Raw genomic sequence first — 20,427 nt, 5'->3', positions numbered from 1 at the left:
ATTATCCTTCTGAGGGCAAAGAAGTGGGGTAAAGTAAATGTTGTGTTCCCCTCACCCTTCTCCCGCTTTAACAACTAATAACTCAGTAAATTTCTCTCAGGCACCCACACTTTTTCTCACTTAACGCCCTTCTACAGCCCCCATTTTCCTGTTTCTTTGCTTTTTGTCCAGTCATCACTTGAACTTTCCTTCTCCTTTTCCCCATTCCTTGTTCCTTTTCTCTATCACAGCTGTGGGTCAAGTTGTGACGTTAATCATGGTTGAAAAGATGAAAGGTATTGTTCTTGCATCTGAGGAGTTACGGGTTCTGGAGCAAAATTAAGATGCAGTGAAGTCTGGGTGCTTAGTCAGTTAAGCGTCTGATTCTTGATTTCGGCTCAGGTCATGATCTCAGGGTCATGAGACTGAGCCTTGTGCCGGGCTCTGAGCTCAGCATGGAGTTTGCTTGAGATTCTCTCTCTCCTCTTCCTCTGCCCTTCCTCTACTCGTGTTCGCTAAATATATAAATAAATAAACAGATAAATAAAATCTTAAAAGAAAAAAAGGTGTAGTGAAGAATCACTGCCACAGCTCATAAAAGCTGTTTATTTTTTCATCCTTATGCAAGTTTGCCCCCCCGCCCCCCCCACACATCGTAAGCACAAGAAAGATAAAAACACAATTTCAAGTCAAATAAGTTTCCTCTGTGGTTTAATACTATACTAACTTTCTAATACAAGGTTACATAGGCTTTCCCTAAGCTAGCTTTGAAATCAAAATTCACCACATGATGTGTTCTACCAACCTATGTGCTTATTACTATGCTCTGCTTTCAAGCTAGGTGTCCAAAGGACATTTACAAAAATAGCATCTTTTTAAGTTGGGGTCTTCTTTTTTTTTTTATGTTACATGTGTAGGCTATATAAATTTAAATGAAAACATGTAAGCAAAGCCTAGTGAGTGTTGCTCAAGATACAGGCACCTTCTGAACTGCAATAAGCACAATTTCTCCTGTGCCCCTCTTTACAACTGCATCCCCATTTCCAGTTAAAGGATCTATGCTATGAAGTCCAGGTGGCCATAAAGTTAATTAAAGTTTTCACTGGTTAAATCTGTTATATTGTATAATTTTGTTACTATGGATTATCTAATTCATTAAGTATTTACTGAGTACCAAGTCAGTGTTCACTTAATATTCTGGGTTATAAAATCATCAAGAAATGAAGATAGTGAAATGACCAAGAAGTGAATAATGGTGAACCTGCCACCATTCAATTTCATATGAATTTCATCTCCTCTTAAAAACTGGGATGTAGGGGTGCCTGGGTGGCTCAGTCGTTAGGCGTCTGCCTTCGGCTCGGGTCATGATCCCAGGGTCCTGGGATCGAGCCCCGCATCGGGCTCCCTGCTCCGCGGGAAGCCTGCTTCTCCCTCTCCCACTCCCCCTGCTTGTGTTCCTTCTCTCGTTGTCTCTCTCTCTGTCAAATAAATAAAATCTTTAAAAAAAAAAAAACAAAAACAAAAAACTGGGATGTACTTCTCATTATTTATTCAAACGGGGTTACATTCATGTCTCTTCTTTTGATGGGCTCTTAAACTCAGCTCTAGAAATACCCCAAGCTTGTTCTGTTAGGCAGAGTTTTCTGATCACCTGTAATATAATGGGGTGTTTTTAACAAGAGTTTCTTCTACTGAAAAGTGATGATCCAAAAAGAGCTGTTAGAATTTAAAGCCAAGACACATAAAAAAACCTTCACACGCATAGTATTTTAATCCTTACAGTAAAAAAAAAAAAAAAACAAAACCAGTTGACATTCTACTGAGCTAACTACTGCTGAGGCTAATTGGTAACTTCAGGTTTTTGATCTCCTGCCCAATTAAAAGTAGTACATCTTATAAAATCTGCAAATATAATAAATATAAGACTTAATGCTGGAGTTTTGCTTTGAGGACATACACAAAGCACTACTGGAAAATCTATGCTACATGGTCACTAACTCCTTTTGGGCCTTCTAGAACTATCTAAGTTGTAGCCACTTGCACCTCTAGCCATCCACTTTGCCAATACAAATATAGGTACTTTCCAGATTTGAACGAGCACACGTTCAACTGGATTACAATCTAATTTTCTGTTGTTGCAGTGGAACACTGAAACTAACTTATAATTAAGTATGAGTTACTTCATACTGAAATTATTTTTCTTCTCAGTTCCATTCTCCCCGTTTTAATGCTTAGGTTGGAGCTGTCACACGCTTCTAAAGAACAGTGTTTATTTTAGGGAGTTTTTGTTACATATATGTCTTAATTTTCCTTACATTTTTATACATGATTTAAAAGTCCTAAATAACTAAGTTTGGGGGGCGCCTGGGTGGCTCAGTCGGTTAAGAGTCTGCCTTCGGCTCAGGTCATGATCCCAGGGTCCTGGGATTGAGCCCAGCATCAGGCTCCCTGCTCAGTGGAGAGCCTGCTCCTCCCTACTCTCTCTCTCACTCTATCTCAAATAAATAAATGAAATCTTTAAAGATAAATAAGTTTGGGTTTAAAAAATTTTATTTATTCATATTTTAAAGATTTTTAAGTAATCTCTACACCCAACGTGGGGCTCGAACCCACAACCCTGAGATCAAGAGTCACGCGCTCTACCAACTGAGCCAGCCAGGTGCCCCCTTAAATATGTTTTTTTAGACAGAAATTTAAATTGTATGTGTATGCTGATGTCCTGGGAATTCATAAAACAAAAAAATATAATTTCACAACAATTAAAAATAACTCAGAGCTGTCCTTTTTCTTTCCTTTTTTAATCACATTCTATTTTTTTTAAAGATTTTATTAATTTGGGAGAGCAAGGGAGAGACAGTGAGAGAGAGCACAAGTGGGGAGGGTGCATGGAGAGGGAGAAGCAGGCTCCTCGCTGAACGCAGAGCCTGAGGTGGGGCTCGATCCCAGGATACTGGGATCATGACCTGAGCCCAAGGCAGACGCTTAACCGATTGAGCCCCCCATGCGCCCCAGAGCTGTCGTTTTTCTTTATCCTGCCCACAATTCACTCTAGATATAAGCACCCATACTTACCTAGAAGAAAAATCCCATTGTAAGCACCACTTTCTCCATCTAACCTGGGGTGAGCTATATATTTTATTTGCAGACTTTGAGAAAGAAAAGGAAACGGGAAGCTTGTACGGCTTAGTGGTGTCGATAAGAATTTGAAAGCTGCAGGGGGCCAGGGCCAGGGAGGCAGTGCTCTAAAGCAAGCAACCATTTTTGTGAAGAATCTGAAATAAACTCTACTTAAGTTAGTGGGTTTATGTTGTTTACAGTGAGTTGAAGTTACAGTCTGACAAGGACAGAAGCTTTGTATGTTCCTCTTCTCAAGGGCATAACCAGTTTGTCAAGTGAGGCCAAGTTTGCTACAGCTTCTTAGAAAAAAATGACCTCAGCTACAAATACCAAGACTGGTGTCTTCAAACAATTTTCTTTTTTTTAAAGATTTTATTTCTTTGAGATAGAGAGAGAGAGGGAGAACACGAATGGGGGCGGGGACAGAGGGAGAGGGAGAAGCAGGCTTCCCATGGAGCAGGGAGCCCGATGCGGGGCTCGATCCCAGCACCCTGGGATCATGACCTGAGCCAAAGGCAGACGCTTAACCGACTGAGCCACCCAGGCGCCCCTCAAATAATTTTCTTAATCAGTTTTTGTTGTTTTATTGTTTGTTTGCTTGTTGTTTTGTTTGTTTGTTTAAATCTGAGGGGCAGGTCAGGAAAAGAAAGGATGGTGGGAGGAGAAGAGGCAAGGCTGAAACGCGCTTAAAGAACTTCTGAACCACCTTATAATTTGCCAACAGTTACCGGAGAGCTCCATCTTTGTACCATCTTCCCTACAAATCTTCCTACAAACCCTGCAAAACATTTCTTTGACCTGAAATTAGCTGTCTGGACACTGAACTAGACAAACCAGTATTTCAGAGGACAGAGAAGAAACCAGACCAGTGGCTAAAGAAAAAAAGAATTCAAAATCAATGTGTCTGACAGCTGCTGTCTTAGTGAGTGCCCCCCTGCACATTAAGCACTGTTTCCATTCAGAAAACTGCCTCTCTCCCTTCCCCTACAGGGTTTTAATTCAACTTCAACATAGAAGAAAGTAGAAGTAATGAAAAGCCTACCCAGGGATAACAACATACTCTCAAATACCAGGCAGGGACACCTTCCTAGAAAAGCTATTATCTCACTTTCTCAATAATTTCAGTAATTCCCTTCTTGGTTTTCATATCATCTTGAGAAACTGATTTCTCATAGAAACATCTTTTAAAATTATCATAACACATGCATATTGGATTATCCCAGAACAAACCTGGAACCCCCAAAGTGTCTATCATTTCCTTCCCTGCTCACAACCCCAAAATCTGCCAGGACACTAATGGCTACATCACCCTTAAAATGGAAAATACTATGATCTGACTTTAAACAAGTAAATGTGTTCAAAATAACTATTATTTTAAAATATGCAAAGACAGCCAAACACTAAAGATAGAAAAAGGTGAGTTATAAAATAGAAAATGTTTTGGGTCAAAACTAACAAAAAGCACAAATGATAAAAGTACCAAATCCTAACCTTCTACAATCTCTCTGGCTAAATGCAGCTGAGCAGTGACAATCTGGCTGCCTGGAGCAACTGTATTTCTCAAATCCTATGTATTTCTTCACTATTATTAAATAAAATACCCTTGTTAGTTCACAGAAAAGCAGACAGCATCCAACTGCATTTTTTGATAAAGAAGAATGCAAGCAGTAAAAGTCAAAGCCTATTTTTTTCTTTTAATGTATATTTTGCCTTTAAATGCTTACTTTTCCTGATTATCTGATTAAAAGGGTAAATAGAGAATTATAGTATTTAAGAAAGTTTATAAAATTAAATTAGAAGATGTGTAAAAATTGTGGTTCACTCCACCATTATTGGTCCTCATAAGGAAATAAATGTGTTGGGAAGTTAGTTCTATATACCTACATATTAAAATGGTCTTTGGGGCGCCTGGGTGGCTCAGTCAGTTAAGCGTCTACTTTTGGCTCAGGTCATGATCCCAGGGTCCTGGGATTGAGACCTGCATTGGGCTCCTTGCTCAGCAGGGAGTCTGCTTCTCCCTCTCCCTCTGCACTCCACCCTCCAGCTTGTGTTCTCTCTCTTGCTCACTCTATTCTCGCAAATAAGTAAAATCTTTAAAAAATAAAATAAAATGGTCTCTCAATGAAACACAGACATATTGGGGAGCCTGGGTGGCCCAGTTGTTAGGCATCTGCCTTTGGCTCAGGTCATGATCCCAGAGTCCTGGGATGGAGCCCACATCGGGCTCCCTGCTCAGAGGAAAGCCTGCTTCTCCCTCTCCCTACTCCCCCTGCTTGTGTTCCCTCTCTCACTGTGTCTCTCTCTCTCTCTAATAAATAAATAAAATCTTAAAAAAAACCAGATATATTGATGATCAAGTCTTAAAAGTCCTACAGACAATTTAAAACATATGTCACTTCTCAAAGCCTCCATGCATAAATCATATCTATCAATGTTAATCTGGTTTGCAGATCTGATCTAATACTTTCCTGCTTGTTTAATTTAGAGATCAAACACATCTATTTGTTTATACACAAATTGCCACAACAATGATGATAATTTCTATTTTGTGCTCTATGACAAACAACTGTTTAAATATTAAGTAAATTATGAGCTTAAACCAATTATTCTGAATCATTAAAAAAACTTAAAGGTCCTTTTATGCTATCATTTTTCTCCATAAGAATTATTATTTTTAAAGTTTATGTATGTACGTATGTATGTAATCTCTACAACCCAACGTGGGGCTCAAACTCACCATCCTGAGATCAAGAGTCGCATGCTCTTCCAACTGAGCCAGCCAGGCGCCCCAAGAGTTATTATTTCAAATAAAATTATCAAAAGTCAGTCTGTGGGAAATTTCCAAAAATCATTCTTTCTCCTTGATTTTTTATTTCTTATACATGGAACACAGTACAACCACACTACTTCAAATATAATTCATTCTGTTATAAACACATCTAGGTCTTCATTAAAAAGGGAGGGAAATATATCATTAACATAAATGAAGAGCACTTAAATGCTGGCCACTTACCCTAACCCCCGTTCTGGAGAGTAAAGAAAATGAGTAAATACATCAAATGAAAAATAGAAAGCAAAAATTTCCCAGCAATGATCTATTAGACCCCTGCCGTTAATTATGAACAGAATAATTCTGTTCGTAATTTCTGGAAGTGGGAAGAAAATGTTGGTAAACCAAAAAGTACTGTGAACCTTTTAAGCATAATATTCTACAGATAAATTACAAGAGATTTACTAAACAAAGCAGTGAAAGAAGATTAACTACATATTATTAATAAAACGTAGCAGCATGGTTCATCTAACAACAACAACAAAATCCCTGAAGGCTTTCTAGTTAGCTGCAGTGCAAGCTCCAATGGAAGATTTAAGAAAAATTTCAGGAGTCACTTCTCAATGCCCTTTTATGTCCAAAGAAAAGTTTTTCTACCTCCCATGTTTCTTCCGCCATCCTAACACTTCCTCAATAATCCGTATTTGTAATCCCATTTGCTCACTTCCAATACCAGATTGATGGATTTTAAAATTACATACTGTGCTCCTTCCTCTCAATTCTTCCCACAACCAAACTCCAGTTAGTTGTCCCAATCTACCAACTCTCAGGGATTTTAAGAACTCGTGCTTAATTTCAAAATCACATTGTTTATCATATTTGGTGTTCACATAAAGACTCCTGAGATTATACCCAATCTGCTTCTTACATTTTTAACTAGTCATCACCTTCCCTACGCATTCTGTACAGTATCTGGCTTTGAAGGGTCTCCTCCATACCCGCATAATCAAAAGTCTCTTGAGTAATCGCAAATTAATCTTAAGAAGGGAGGCAAATCTTAGGTTAGGGCCTTAGAGTCCCTATAGGTGAAAAAGGAAACAGAAAAATATAGACAAGTTTACAAAGCTGTCTACAAAGTTGTTTTGAAAATTAACCTTCAGTAGACCTTCTTGCCGGCTGTGTCAGGTATCAGTAAATGCTTTCTAGTGGTGACAATGACGTCTACAGTGACAGAGCCTCTTGCCCCTAAATGTTCCAAATGGATGCTGGTTAGAGGAGTGAGATCCTTAAGGCCTCCAGGAAGATACAAACTGCTGGCCTAGAGGACACATGCAGGAAACACAGGGACAAAAGCAAGAGAGCACGCTGAGCATTCAGAAAGAAAAAGGCAAACAGGAAGAGAAAAGGAGGGACAATTAGCTGGTATGTGAATACAGTCCCCCACCAAAATGACAGGACTCACTCCTGAACTCCAGAACTTTTCCATGTTTGACTAACCATGACTTTGGCCCAACACTGCGGCGGGGGTGGGGTGAGAGGGGTCGACTAGTAACCTCACCTGGACATTTACATGCAACCGTAACGTTATTAGAGCTGGTAACATGCTCCACGCGTACAGAGAGGTAGTCAAAGTACTGAATAACTGGGGTGGCATAGGCCCCAGCCCTGCGGCACGGACACTACTCAGGATGCCACACGTAGTGCCAGCCCGGGATTGAGGAGGACATGACTCACATAATTTGAAGAAGAAAAAACCCTGTCCTTCACATCAAAGGGTCTTGTTTGCTTGCCATTTTTCACTTGAAATGCCTGGGTGGACACACAGGGCAGATGCAGTGTTCATACGGACTAGGGGCTGATGAGGAGGCAGCAATCCCTAGAACACTCCACGAGTACCAGTCGAAAAGCAGCAAGGCCACTGTCTCGAGCCATGTACCGAAAGCCTGGGAGCTTCATAAAGGCACATACTGAGCAGGACTTCCGAGAGACACACCATGCAACCATTTGTGGGCGGCAAGTATTTAATTTTCACACTGTGGATCAGGTATAGAGGAGTGTCAACAAATTTTGAGTATTTACTCTCAGGAAAAAAATAAAGGCAAAGCTGCTGAGGCAGAGCTACTGATTCTTATTTGAAAGAATTAGCTCTTCATTCATGGAAAGGACTTAACTTTCTGCTAGATTTGCCCATTTCGGATGTGAAAAACGGAGCAGCTGTCCTGTCCGGGTGGGGTGATGAAAGTCCTATACTAGGACCTACTGCCTAGGAATGATCTTAGGAATGCCTGGTTCAGTCGAGAAACCCTTCTCTGGGTAACTAAAGTATCCAAACTGAACAGAAATTAAGTCAAAAAGGAATTATTACAAATTTCCCACAACAACCACCACAGAGTGCAATCAAGTCCACACTCCTCAGACTGGTACCTGGGATTGTACCTGAAGGAAGCAAAATCACCTTTACAGAAGAAGAAGAACAGATTAAGAAGAGTAGTAAAATGTGACAACAGTATTCTGAGGCCGCAAGATGGTGCGAGACGAAAGCAGTTCTGAGCTGTTAGATAGTAAAATCTGGCTGGAGGACAAACATAATGTAAATTTACCAAATGTCTGAACTATAAATCTCTTAAGCAACTTTAAGCATCCACCTAAGCAGTGTAAATAGGCACAGAAGTGAACCTGAACTATGCACAGCTGTAACAGCAGGGCTGCAGCAGAGATAAACTAGGACAGTGGTTAAGTAGGGACTCTACAACCCAGAGGGACTCTGGCTGACTTCAAACACCTGGCTCTGCCCCTTAGTAGCCATGTATCCCCAGACACGCTATTTCTCTTGAGTTTCAGCTAATTTGTTTTGAGCACACTTAGGAGCTGATTAGTTGATGCAATGTGCAATTGCTTGCGCCAAAATTCTCCAAATTCCAGACCTAGAGTTCTATCTCCCATCTCTCACTTTATCTATTATTACCAATGGTAAAGGGGGGGCGGGGGGGCTCCTTTGGGTGCGCTTTATCATTTGGTAAAAAGTTGAATATATGCTGACTCAGATGTCAAGTAAAATATCCGAAAAGCTTTCAAAGCAAGATTTTCTTTGTGCATTATTCTAGGTCCTTGGCTTTTAGCCACTGGGAAAGATTAAAGTAAGAGGAATTTCTAGGGACCTTACAGCATTGACCTGATGAAAACCAAGTAAGTGATCTGTTACAATGAGATGTGACCATGGATTACTGTACTTAATGACTTAAGATTTAAAAATTTCCTTACGAAGGTTTCCCTGTCGAAGAGAAATGAAGCAGGTAGCAAGAATATTCTAGAAAGAGCTGTGCTGCAGGCTGGGGTGCTTCTACCCTGTTCACAGGGCATTTGCTAAGGGCTCCTGAATTTGGTCAAGATTCCACTGTGCTTTCAGAAACAGGGTAAGAAAGGCTAGTGTGAACAAATGAAGCGTGTTATCTTGCACATGTACAGCCTCCTAGGATGTGGAAAACTTGCTGTTAAAAGATAATTTTAGTAATTATTATGCCAACAATATCAGTCCACTTAGCAGGAGATAGAGGACAGTGACCTACTTTATTTTTATAGAAATGATGTACTTTAACACATCCTTTTAGACACAAGGCTGCTTCACTCACCACTTCTGTTGATGTTTCTGCATGTTCAGAAGTAACATGTTCTTGAAGAGATGTCTCCGTATAGCCCATTTTTCCACAATAGGGACAAGTAAAAGACTGCGGCTGTTCTACAGAGAAAGCTTCCCCACCATAGTACAAATCTGAAAAATAAAGTGTAACTGTAGTGAGAAATAATTACTGGGTTTTTTTGGTTTTTTTACTAAATAAAAATGTAAACAGAGGGTACAATAACGTAAAACAAAGGTGTGCCTGAAATCTCCAACCACCTCACTCTGTCAAGGAGTGCTTAAGAATCTCTCTGCTTACGTATGCAACATCCTTATTCTCCCTGGGACTCTGTGACACCCCTCCAAAATTTCTTTTCTACCCATATAGCTATTATTGCCTTAAGAGAAAAACAAAGCAAATAACTTTTTATATCTCCATTTAATTTTGGAAAAAAAAAATTTTTTTGGGGGGGGAAGATTTTAAGTAATCTCTACACCCAAGGTGGGGCTCAAACTCATGACCCCGAGGTCAAGAGTTGCATGCCCCTCTGACTGAGCCAGCCAGGCACCCCGCCCCTTTCATTTAATTTTGAAACACCTCTCATTTCACATCTAGTTCTAATTTTATTTTATTTTATTTTATTTTTAAAGATTTTTTATTTATTTATTCATGAGAGACAGAGAGAGAGAGAGAGAGAGAGAGGCAGAGGGAGAAGCAGGCTCCCAAGGAGCAGGGAGCCCGATGTGGGACTCGATCCCAGGACCCTGGGATCGTGACCTGAGCCGAAGGCAGACGCTTAACCATCTGAGCCACCCAGGCGCCCAGTTCCATTTAGTTCTAATTTTATTGTAATTTATTTTTTCTTTATCTCTGGATGTGTAGCAACGCCAGTCTCAAAACAAAGAATTAGCAGGGTGAGGGGCGCCTCGTGGCTCAATTGGTGGAGTGTGTGACTCTTGATTTCAGGGTTGTGAGTTCAAGCCCCATGTTGGGTATAGAGATCACTTAAAAATAAAATCTTAAAAAAAAAAATTAAAAATAATCAGCAGGGTGTATCCTAATACAAGAACACAAGTGCTCAGAGTAGGTGACTGTGATCAATATGCCAACCCCCAGATGCAGCTTTTTGTCTAAAGCACACACCGTTCTTATAGCAGAAAGGACCCTAAGCATTCAGCTCTTGTAAAATGATAACTTGAATGGAGTACTACCACAACATACTCTGTCCAATCTGGTTACTGAAGAACTGACCAATTAGTGATATTCTATGCAAATAATGTGTTTGCCTCATTAGTACATCTCAAGTTCTATTTTTCTCCATTAGTAGCACAAAAGGAAATACAATTGCAAGTATATTTAGTATGTTACGTCCCTTCATTATAAAGAGCTATATTCAACATGACACAAATCCTTAATAAGATATGATCATTTTTGTGAGAAGAGAAAATGAAACAGTATTCACTACATGAGAGATTTGTTCACATTCATTTTTGGGAAGATTTAGACTATCTTAAAAATATTTACCCATTTATTATATGCATAAGAGTTGCCAGGTAGATCTGGGGTAGGTGGGGATAAATATATAAAAATGAATAAAACTTGTTCCCCTGATAAAGGACATGTACAAAAAACCCATAGCTAACATCATACTTATTGGTGAAACACTGGATGCCTTCCCCCCAAGACCTGGAACAAGACAAAAATGTCCGCTCTTTTAAAGATGTCACTTTTTAAAAGATTATTTTTTATTTTTATTTTTAAAAAAGATTTTATTTATCTATTTGACAGAGACACAGCAAGAGAGGGAACACAAGCAGGGGGAGTGGGAGAGGGAGAAGCAGGCTTCCCGCAGAGCAGGGAGCCCAATGCGAGGCTCGACCCCAGGACCCTGGGATCATGACCTGAGCCGAAGGCAGATGCTTAACGACTGAGCCACCCAGGCATCCCCTAAAGATTATTATTTTAAAGATTATTTATTTGAGAGAGAGAGAGTGGTCTCAGGAAGAGGGACCAAGGGAGAGAGAATGTCAAGTAGACTCCTTGTGAGCCCGATGTGGGGCTGGATCCCAGAATCCCAAGACCATGACCTGAGCCAAAACCAAGAGTCAGGACCTCAACCGACTAAGCCACCCATGCACTCCAACTCTCGACAATTCTATTCATTATTTTACTGGAGGGTCTAGTAATTAGACAAGGAAATGAAATGAAAAGCAGCTAGATGGAAAGGAAGAAGTAAAACCATCTCTATTAGCAGATGACATGACCTTGCATATAGAAAATCCTATCGGTGCCTGGGTGGCACAGTTAAGCATCTGACTCTCAGTTTTGGCTCAGGTCATGATCTCATGGGTCATGGGACTGAGCCCCGCTTCAGGCTCTGTGCTCAAAGGTTCTGTCCCTCTGCCCACCCCCCTACTCTCTCTCTCTTAAAATAAATATATAAATCTTTAAAAAAATAAATACATAAATCTTTAAAAAAAGAGAAAATCCTAAAAAAATCCACTAAAAACCTTTATAGAACAACAAAAACAATACAGGATACAAGATCTATATACAAAAACCAATTGTTCTTCTATACACTTGCAGTGAACAATCCAAAAGTAAAATTGTAAAAATCCATTTACAGTAACAGAAAGAATAAAATACTTAGGAACACATTTAATGAAAGAAGTGTAAAACTTATCCTCTGGTAACTACAAAACTTTATTGAAAAATATCAAAGATGACCTAAATAAATGGAAGAACAGCTCATGTTTATGGATTGGCAAACTTAATACCACTGCTCTCCAAAGTGATCTACAGATTCAAAACAATCCCCATCAAAATCCCAGTTGGCTTCTTTGCAGAAATTTGATGAGCTGATCCTAAAATTCTTTCACAGAAACTCAAGGAATCTAGAATACCCAAAACAATCTTGAAAAACAAAAGAAAACCAAAGCTGGAAGACTCATGCTTGTCAATTTCAAAGCTTACTATAAGTTTACAGTAATTAAGACAGGGTGGTACTGGCATAGAGAGAGAGATATAAATCAATGAAATAGACTGAGAGTCTAGGAAAAGACACATTTATGGTCAACCAACTTTTCTTTTTTAATAGCTTTATTGAGCTATCTTAGACATATAAAAATTGTGTATATTTATGGTATACAAATACATGTATACACTGTGAAAGATCACCACAATCAAGCTAACATATCAACCACCTCTACATAGTCACCTGTGTGTGTGTGTGTTGAAAAGATTTAAGATCTATCTTCTCCAAAAATTTCAATTATACAATATTGTTTAACTATGGTCACCATACTATATATATCAGCTCTCTAGAGCTTATTCATCTTGCATAATGAAACTTTGACCAACCTTTGACCAACATCGCCCCATCTCCCCAACCTCACTTCACGTCAACTGATTTTTAACAAGAATGCCAACGCAATTCGTTGGATAAAGAATAGTCTTTTTCAACAAATGATACTGGGATGACTGGATATCCATATGCAAAAGAATGGTCTACCTCATCATTCCATATACAAAAATTAATGCAATAAAAAAACTCTTAGAAGAAAACATAGTTTTAAATCTTCATGATCTTAGACTGGCCAATGGTTTCTTAGATATGACACCAAAAGCATAACAAATGAAAAAATAGATAAACTGGACATCATCAAAATTAAAACTTCTGTGCTTTGAAACACACATCAAAAAAGTGAAGACACGGGGGTGCCTGGGTGGCTCAGTCAGTTAAGTATCCAACTCTTGATCTCAGGGCCCCAGGTTCAAGCCCCGCATCAGGCTCCACAGTGGGCGTGGAGCCTAGTTTAAAAAAAAAAAAAAAAAATGGAAAGACAACCCATGGAACGCAAGAAAATTTCTGCAAATCATCCACCTGATAAGGAACTTGTATAAAGAGTATACAAGGAACTATTAAAACTCAGTAATAAAGACATACTGCCCAATTAAAAAAGGATCTGAACAGACATTTCTCCAGTGCAGATCTACAAATGGCCATTAAGCATTAGAAAAGATGGTCACTATCATTAGCCATCAGAGAAATGCGAATCAAAACCCCATGACATACTACTTCATAGCAACTATGATGGCTGTAAACAGAAAGATAACAAGTGCTGACTAGCTAAGAAATTACAGCATGAAACATTTATAGCTTTTCTTATGGCTTAACAAGGTTTTCTAATCAACTGTAGAAACAATCTGCTTTCTGATAACCAGAGCAAGAATATTTGTGTGCTGCTGGCAAGAACAGTCCATTGACTTTACTCCTTCTTTACTGAGGCACTCTTCCATCTCAGACCTTGTCGGTTTTATAGATCTCTGAATGGCTTTCATGAACAATTAAGCTATGATTAAGAGAATTATTTAGAATATAAAGGTAAGATTCATGTTACTTTTAATGTATTCTATTGGCAAGAGTCTTAGAACATTTGCCTTTACTTTTTCACGCACACACACACAAACTTCTAAATGACAACCCATTAAAATGTGAGCCAAATACATACCAAAATCTACTCTTGTTAATATGCACTGCATTGGGTGGTCAGTTGTATGCCTTGTTGTTGTTGCACCACTTTCATAACAAGATGCGCAAAGATCGTAATCGTAGCAAATTAAACACTTGTATCTGCGACCTCGGAAATTTCCTTTTAAACATGCATCACAGCTGACACCTATTTAAAAAAAGAAATATCATGAATTAGCAGCTATGTAACAGGCCACACTCCACCTCATTGTTATACATTTTTTAAGGTACACATTTAACCCCACATTTCCTTCCCCAAATGACTAGAAACAACATAGTAAAATACCACAAGAATTTCCAACAATATGGTGGATGTTACTCTGATTTACATTCCTAATGAAAATAACTTTAAAAAATTATGCCATTTGCAACAGCATTAAAAAAATGCCTATGAATAAATCTAGCCAAAGATAGGCAGCCCTTTATGAAGCAAATAAGTAAACATATATTCAGAGATGCCTGGCTGGCTCAGTGGGTGGAGCATGCAACTCCTGATCTCGGGGTTGTAGGCTTGAGCTCCATGATGGGTGTGGACATCACTTAAAAAAAAAAAAAAACTTTAAATAGATAAATATATATATATATATACACGTATGTACGTGTGTGGATGCTCAAAGACATTTAAAGGACTTTCAAAAATAAAAATATGTTTACAAATGAGAAGCTTCATGAAACGAAATGTCAATTCTCCCCAAATCGATTGGTGGAATCAATGCAATTCTAATCAAAATCACAAAAGAAGTTTTTTTTTTTTTAAGATTTTTTTTATTTATTTATTTGAGACAGAGAGAATGAGAGAGACAGAGAGCACACGAGAGGGGGAGGGTCAGAGGGAGAAGCAGGCTCCCTGCCGAGCAGGGAGCCCGATGCGGGACTCGATCCCGGGACTCCAGGATCATGACCTGAGCCGAAGGCAGTCACTTAACCAACTGAGCCACCCAGGCGCCCCACAAAAGAAGTTTTTGTGGAACATGACAAGCTGACTCAAATTTTTATGCAAGTTGCAAAGGGCCAAGAACAACCAAGATATTCCTGAAGAAAAATAAGATGGAGGGATTTACTTAACATATCAAGCACTATTATAAAGCTACAGTTAGGGGCACCTAGGTGGCTCAGTTGATTAACTCTTGGTTTTGGCTCAGGTCATGATCTCAGGTCCTGGGATCGAGCCCCACATGGGGCTCCCCCCTCTTCAGGAAATCTGCTGGTCCCTCTCCCTCCCCCTGTGCCCCTCCTCCGTGCATGCTTGCTTTCCAGTGCTCTCCCTCTCACAAATAAAGTCTTAAAAAATTAAAAAAATAATAAAACTATAGTAATTAAGACAGGATACCATTGGCATGGAGACAGATCAACTGACCAATGAAACAGAACAGAAAACCCAAAACAGATACACACATGTTGAAATCTATTTTATGACAACAAAGTCCCTAGAGATCAGTGGGGAAAGGGAGACAATGAATGGTGCCAGGACAGGTGATTATCCATAGGTGGGGAAAATAAAATCGGATCTCTGCCACAGATCCCACACACAAAAATCATTTCCAGATGGTTTAAAGACAAATGCCAAAGGCAAGTGGGGGAGAAAAAAATCCCTGGAAGACAATATAGGGGAATATTTTTATGAGCTCAGAGTAGGAAACAATTTCTTAAAACACACACACGGTCCAAACCATGTGTTTTAACTACATTAAAATTACGATTTTTTTCTTTACCTTTTAATGCCCTATAGTGATGGAAAGACAAGAAGGCCCCGAAACTGGTGACATGAGCAACATACACAACAACAGTTTGGGGTTCAGAACACATTAAGAACTCTGACATATCAGTAAGAAAATGCCCAACATCTAATAGAAAAATGGGCAAATGGGCAAAGACTTGAGTGGGCACGAGGAAGAACAACCAACACAAATGACCAGGAAATATATGAAAATATGCTCAATCTCATCAGTCATCAAAGAAGTACAAATAAAACTATCACAAGCTATCATTTTACATCTACCAGTCTGGCAAAATCCTAGACATCTGATGATTTCCAGTGCTAGTGAGGATACACTAGTGAAGATACAACAGAAACACTTCTACTCTGCCAGTGGGAGCATACATCAGTACGACAACTTGTAAAATTTTGTTCACATTCTACTCAAGTTAAATCCGTGCAATTCCTAGGACTCTGCGACTTCTCTCTTAAGTAGATTCCCTGGGGACTCGTTTGTCTGTGTGTATCAGAAGAATGCAGAAGAATGTTCACAGCAGTTTTTCCAATGGGGGTGGGGGAGGCAGGGTGTTAACAACCCAAAGCCCAATAACAGTCCATTACAGAATGAATTAGAAAATGCATCACAGCCACAGGTGAGGACTTCAAGAATCTCACATGACTGAAAGCAAGTCTCAAAGGATATATATAAAGTTCAAAAACACTATCTAGGGGCGCCTGGGTGGCTCAGTCGTTAAGCATGTGCCTTCGGCTCAGGTCATGATCCCAGGGTCCTGGGATCGAGTCCCTCATCGGGCTCCTTGCTCCGTGGGAAGCCTGCTTCTACTTCTCCCACTCCCCCCTGCTTGTGTTCCTGCTCTTGCTATCTCTCTCTAATTAATAAATAAAATCTTTAAAAAAACAAAACAAGGGGCGCCTGGGTGGCTCAGTCGTTAAACGTCTGCCTTTGGCTCAGGTCATGATCCCAGGGTCCTGGGATCGAGCCCCACATCAGGCTCCCTGCTCCGCGGGAAGCCTGCTTCTCCCTCTCCCACTCCCCCTGCTTGTGTTCCCTCTCTCGCTGTGTCTCTCTCTGTCAAATAAATAAATAAAATCTTTAAAAAAATAAAAAAAATAAAAAAATAAATAAAAAACAAAACAAAACGCTATCTAGTTTAGGAAATCAAACATGCAGTGAAACTATAAAGGGAAAACAGGGAATGATAAAATTTTGGTCAGTGCTTCCCTCTGGGGGATATGGAGCCCTCAGTGATCTTGAAAGGTTGGGGTTGACGCTCTTTTAGATCTGGCAGAGGGGGTCATCTGTAGTACCACTCTTGTTTTCCTTTAAGTAATTCCTGCACCCAACGTGGGGCTCAAACTCACGACCCTGAGATCAAGAGTCGTACACTCCTCTGAGCCAGTTAGGTGCCCCTGAAGGTCTTACATTATTTCATTCAGATGTTATCACATTTTCTGGTATACAATTCAGTATCAGTACTAGTATATACAACCTTTTAAATGAGTCCTCAAAATACCCTTTCAGATTGTTAAGATTTCCCAAGTTGTACTGAGATCTCACCAAATTACACTGAAAGCCGAATGATGGCATCAAGCCAACAGTTTTTCAGCAAATTCAATAAATACTGAGTGCCTACTATGTTCTAGGTGGTGCGCATAGAGCAATAAATGACACAGACAAAGCTCTGCCCCTGTGAAGCTAACATTTGAGTGGGTTAAGACAGGTATAAAAACAAACGAAGCTGTAAAGCAAGTTAGAAGAAAGTGCTATGGAGAAAAATAAAGCAGAAAAGGAGAAATTGTATGAGCAGCAGAGCTTCACAAAAAAGATGGTATTTGAGCAAAAAGATGGAATACTTCAAAATTTGCTCATTCAAAACAGCTGCCAGGCAGGACAATGCTTTTAACATAACATTAAAAATACTGAAAAGGGGTAAATGACTACTCAGATTCACAAATGGAAATTTAATGTAACTGGATACAAGAACTTTGCCAAACAAATGTAGCACGAACTGTGCTAAAAAGGTGCCAGAAAGGTAAACCCAGCTTTGAACACTAACTTTTTGGTGTGTCCCATCTGAGGTTACTCTGCAGGCCCGCTTTTTTTTCCATAGTGGGGGCACCTGCTGACCAATATAATGAACAAAACTTACGGCAACTGTGGATGGTGACCCCACTGCCAAACTCTGCAACCATCACTTTGTGTAGGAAGGTCTGATGATGTTTGTCCCTTGCCTGTTTTACTCTTCTGATAGAATAATTCTAAGTTGTCTAAATCGAAATGCCTATAGTTCTCCTACAGGGTCACGGTGTAGGGTGGTAGGAGGCTTCACCTACAACTCCACTGGAGTTCAGTAACTGTCAGACCTTTAAGAACTAGGGTTGCTGGGGCACCTGGCTGGCTCAGTCAGTAGAGCATGCGACCCTTGATCTCAGGGTTGTGAGTCTGAGCCCCATGGTGGGTATAGAGATTACTTAAAAAAAATAAAATCTTAAGAAATAGGGTTGCTGTTGGGCGCCTGGGTGGCTCAGTTGGTTAAGCGACTGCCTTCGGCTCAGGTCATGATCCTGGAGTCCCTGGATTGAGTCCCGCATCGGGCTCCCTGCTCGGCAGGGAGTCTGCTTCTCCCTCTGACCCTCCCCCCTTTTATGTGCTCTCTCTCATTCTCTCTCTCTCAAATAAATAAATAAAATCTTTAAAAAAAAAGAAATAGGGTTGCTGTTGTTGTTGTTTTTAAAAATTACTGTTTTTTTTTTAAATTATTTTTTTTTTTAAGATTTTATTTATTTATTTTGATAGAGAGAGAGAGACAGCAGGAGAGGGAACACAAGCAGGGGGAGTGGAAGCAGGAGAAGCAGGCTTCCGGCTGAGCAGGAGCCCGATGTGGGGCTCGATCCCAGGACCCTGGGATCATGACCTGAGCCGAAGGCAGCCGCTTAACGACTGAGCCACCCAGGCGCCCTAAAAATTACTGTTTTTTGATGGAGTCATTTCTAATTTTAGTATATGTGCCACTGAAGCGAGCATGATGGAGTCATTTCTAAAATGTATGTTTTCAAACTTTTAAAAAAAGATTTTATTTATTTATTTGAGAGAGAGAGAGAGAGCACAAGCAGGGGGGAGAGGCAGAAGGACAAGCAGACTCCCTGCTGAGCAGGAAGCCCGACTTGGGGCTCGATCCCAAGACCCTGAGATCATGACCTGAGCCGAAGGCAGATGCTTAACCAGACTGAGCCACTCAGGCACCCCGTATGTTTTCTAACTTCTTAAACACTAAAGACATTTAACAACGTTTCTGATTCGAAGTTATTATTTCAAACACAAATACTTATTTCAGCCATACCACCAAACATTATGTTAGGTAAGTTCTTAGGGTTTCTTAAAACGTTAAGAGTCACTTTGTAATGATCTATGGTGGCAAGTATGCTGGGGGGGGGGGGGTGTGTGTGTGATTAGTGGACTATGATAGAGGACTATGAATAAAAAGTCGAGGAGGTGAAAATGTTTTACACCGCATAGTTTTTCCACACAGCCTGCCCTTCTCATTGAAGTATTAACTCTGCCATTTAACACTTCTAATTTAATACTTCTGTCAACATAAGCTTAAATCAATACCTAATGAGTCCATATCTAATTTTACAGAAGATTCCATAGCACCTTCTGACTTGAAAGTAAAGCCCAGCAGCAGGCATAGGCTTTGTGGCCGTTTCTCAACAGCAACCACGTCTTCCCCCACTCCCACTTAGAATTACCAAGCCTCATTTAGCTTTGAAGAGAAGCCCAGATTTCCCACTTAAAACAGAGTCCCTTCTTAGTATATCTGTCTGAATTCATTGTATAACACAGACTACCAAAATCTGCCTCCTTAGTTTCAACTACAGGCAATCTACAGTTCCTATTAGGGAAAATAAGCTCATTTCTGCACAGTCCCTTGGGTTAACAGTTGTGGTCCTACCTGGTACCAGGAGGCTCAGGAAAATCTGAAACAGAACATATATGTGGCATATGTAAAATTACCAATTCCTTGATAGGAAGAACAGAGCTACTTATGATTAGATGTTAAGAATTAAAGTTCCTGGGTGCCTGGATGGCTCAGTTGTTATAAGCGTCTGCCTTCGGCTCAGGTCATGATCCCAGGGTCCTGGGATTGAGCCCCACATCGGGCTTCCTGCTCCGTGGGAAGCCTGCTTCTCCCTCTCCCACTCCCCCTGCTTGTGTTCCTGCTCTCACTTTGTCTCTCTCTGTCAAATAAATAAATAAAATCTTAAAAAAAAAAAAGAATTAAAGTTCCTATAGAAAAGTATGATGTCACAACAGAAACAAGAGTTCAAATATTGTCAAAGAAAATATTGCCTTGTGAGACAAGGCTGGAGGACCACTGGGTGTTAGCACGGAGATCTACTGGATTAAAAACAATGTTTAGGTTCATTTACCCTATACTAAATACATCCTGCAAAAATGGGAGTTAACCAAATAATAAAATAGGCAACTCATCTTTGAATAATCTAGTGTTAGCCATAGTGTGTCATAAATAAATTTGGATAAGCATTAGTTTATAAAATGGTAACTGCACAAATTACATCATAAAGTTATGGTGGGATATTTGTGATCCCATCTGACCAAGCTACAAGATAAAAATGCCAGGAAATATAGTTTAACCTCAATTTTGGTACTGGCACTGGTGAAACTTAAATGAAG

General features: G+C 39.9%; 1 protein-coding gene and 1 non-coding gene across 5 annotated transcripts in view; both read right to left on the bottom strand.

The window, feature by feature from the left end:
* The window catches only part of KCMF1 (potassium channel modulatory factor 1), a 75,998-nt gene that overhangs the window by 14,949 nt on the left and 40,622 nt on the right, over nucleotides 1–20,427 (bottom strand). For all 4 annotated transcript variants that reach the window (XM_081796668.1, XM_081796669.1, XM_081796672.1 and 1 more), the window contains 2 exons: nucleotides 13,995–14,162; nucleotides 9,496–9,635 (listed from right to left, as the gene is read on the bottom strand). In XM_081796668.1, coding sequence (XP_081652794.1) covers nucleotides 9,496–9,635; nucleotides 13,995–14,162 — 308 coding nt within the window. The remainder of the gene's footprint in view (nucleotides 1–9,495; nucleotides 9,636–13,994; nucleotides 14,163–20,427) is intronic.
* On the bottom strand, nucleotides 2,568–2,640 carry TRNAK-CUU (transfer RNA lysine (anticodon CUU)). The gene has a single exon. It is a non-coding gene; the product is annotated as a tRNA-Lys (tRNA).

This window comes from Leptonychotes weddellii, chromosome 10 (genome assembly GCF_054177405.1).
Source record: "Leptonychotes weddellii isolate Sample4059 chromosome 10, ASM5417740v2, whole genome shotgun sequence".
Classification (NCBI taxonomy): domain Eukaryota; kingdom Metazoa; phylum Chordata; class Mammalia; order Carnivora; family Phocidae; genus Leptonychotes; species Leptonychotes weddellii.
The sequence above is the reverse complement of the archived record's forward strand: the minus strand, read 5'-3'. Positions and strand labels throughout refer to the sequence as shown.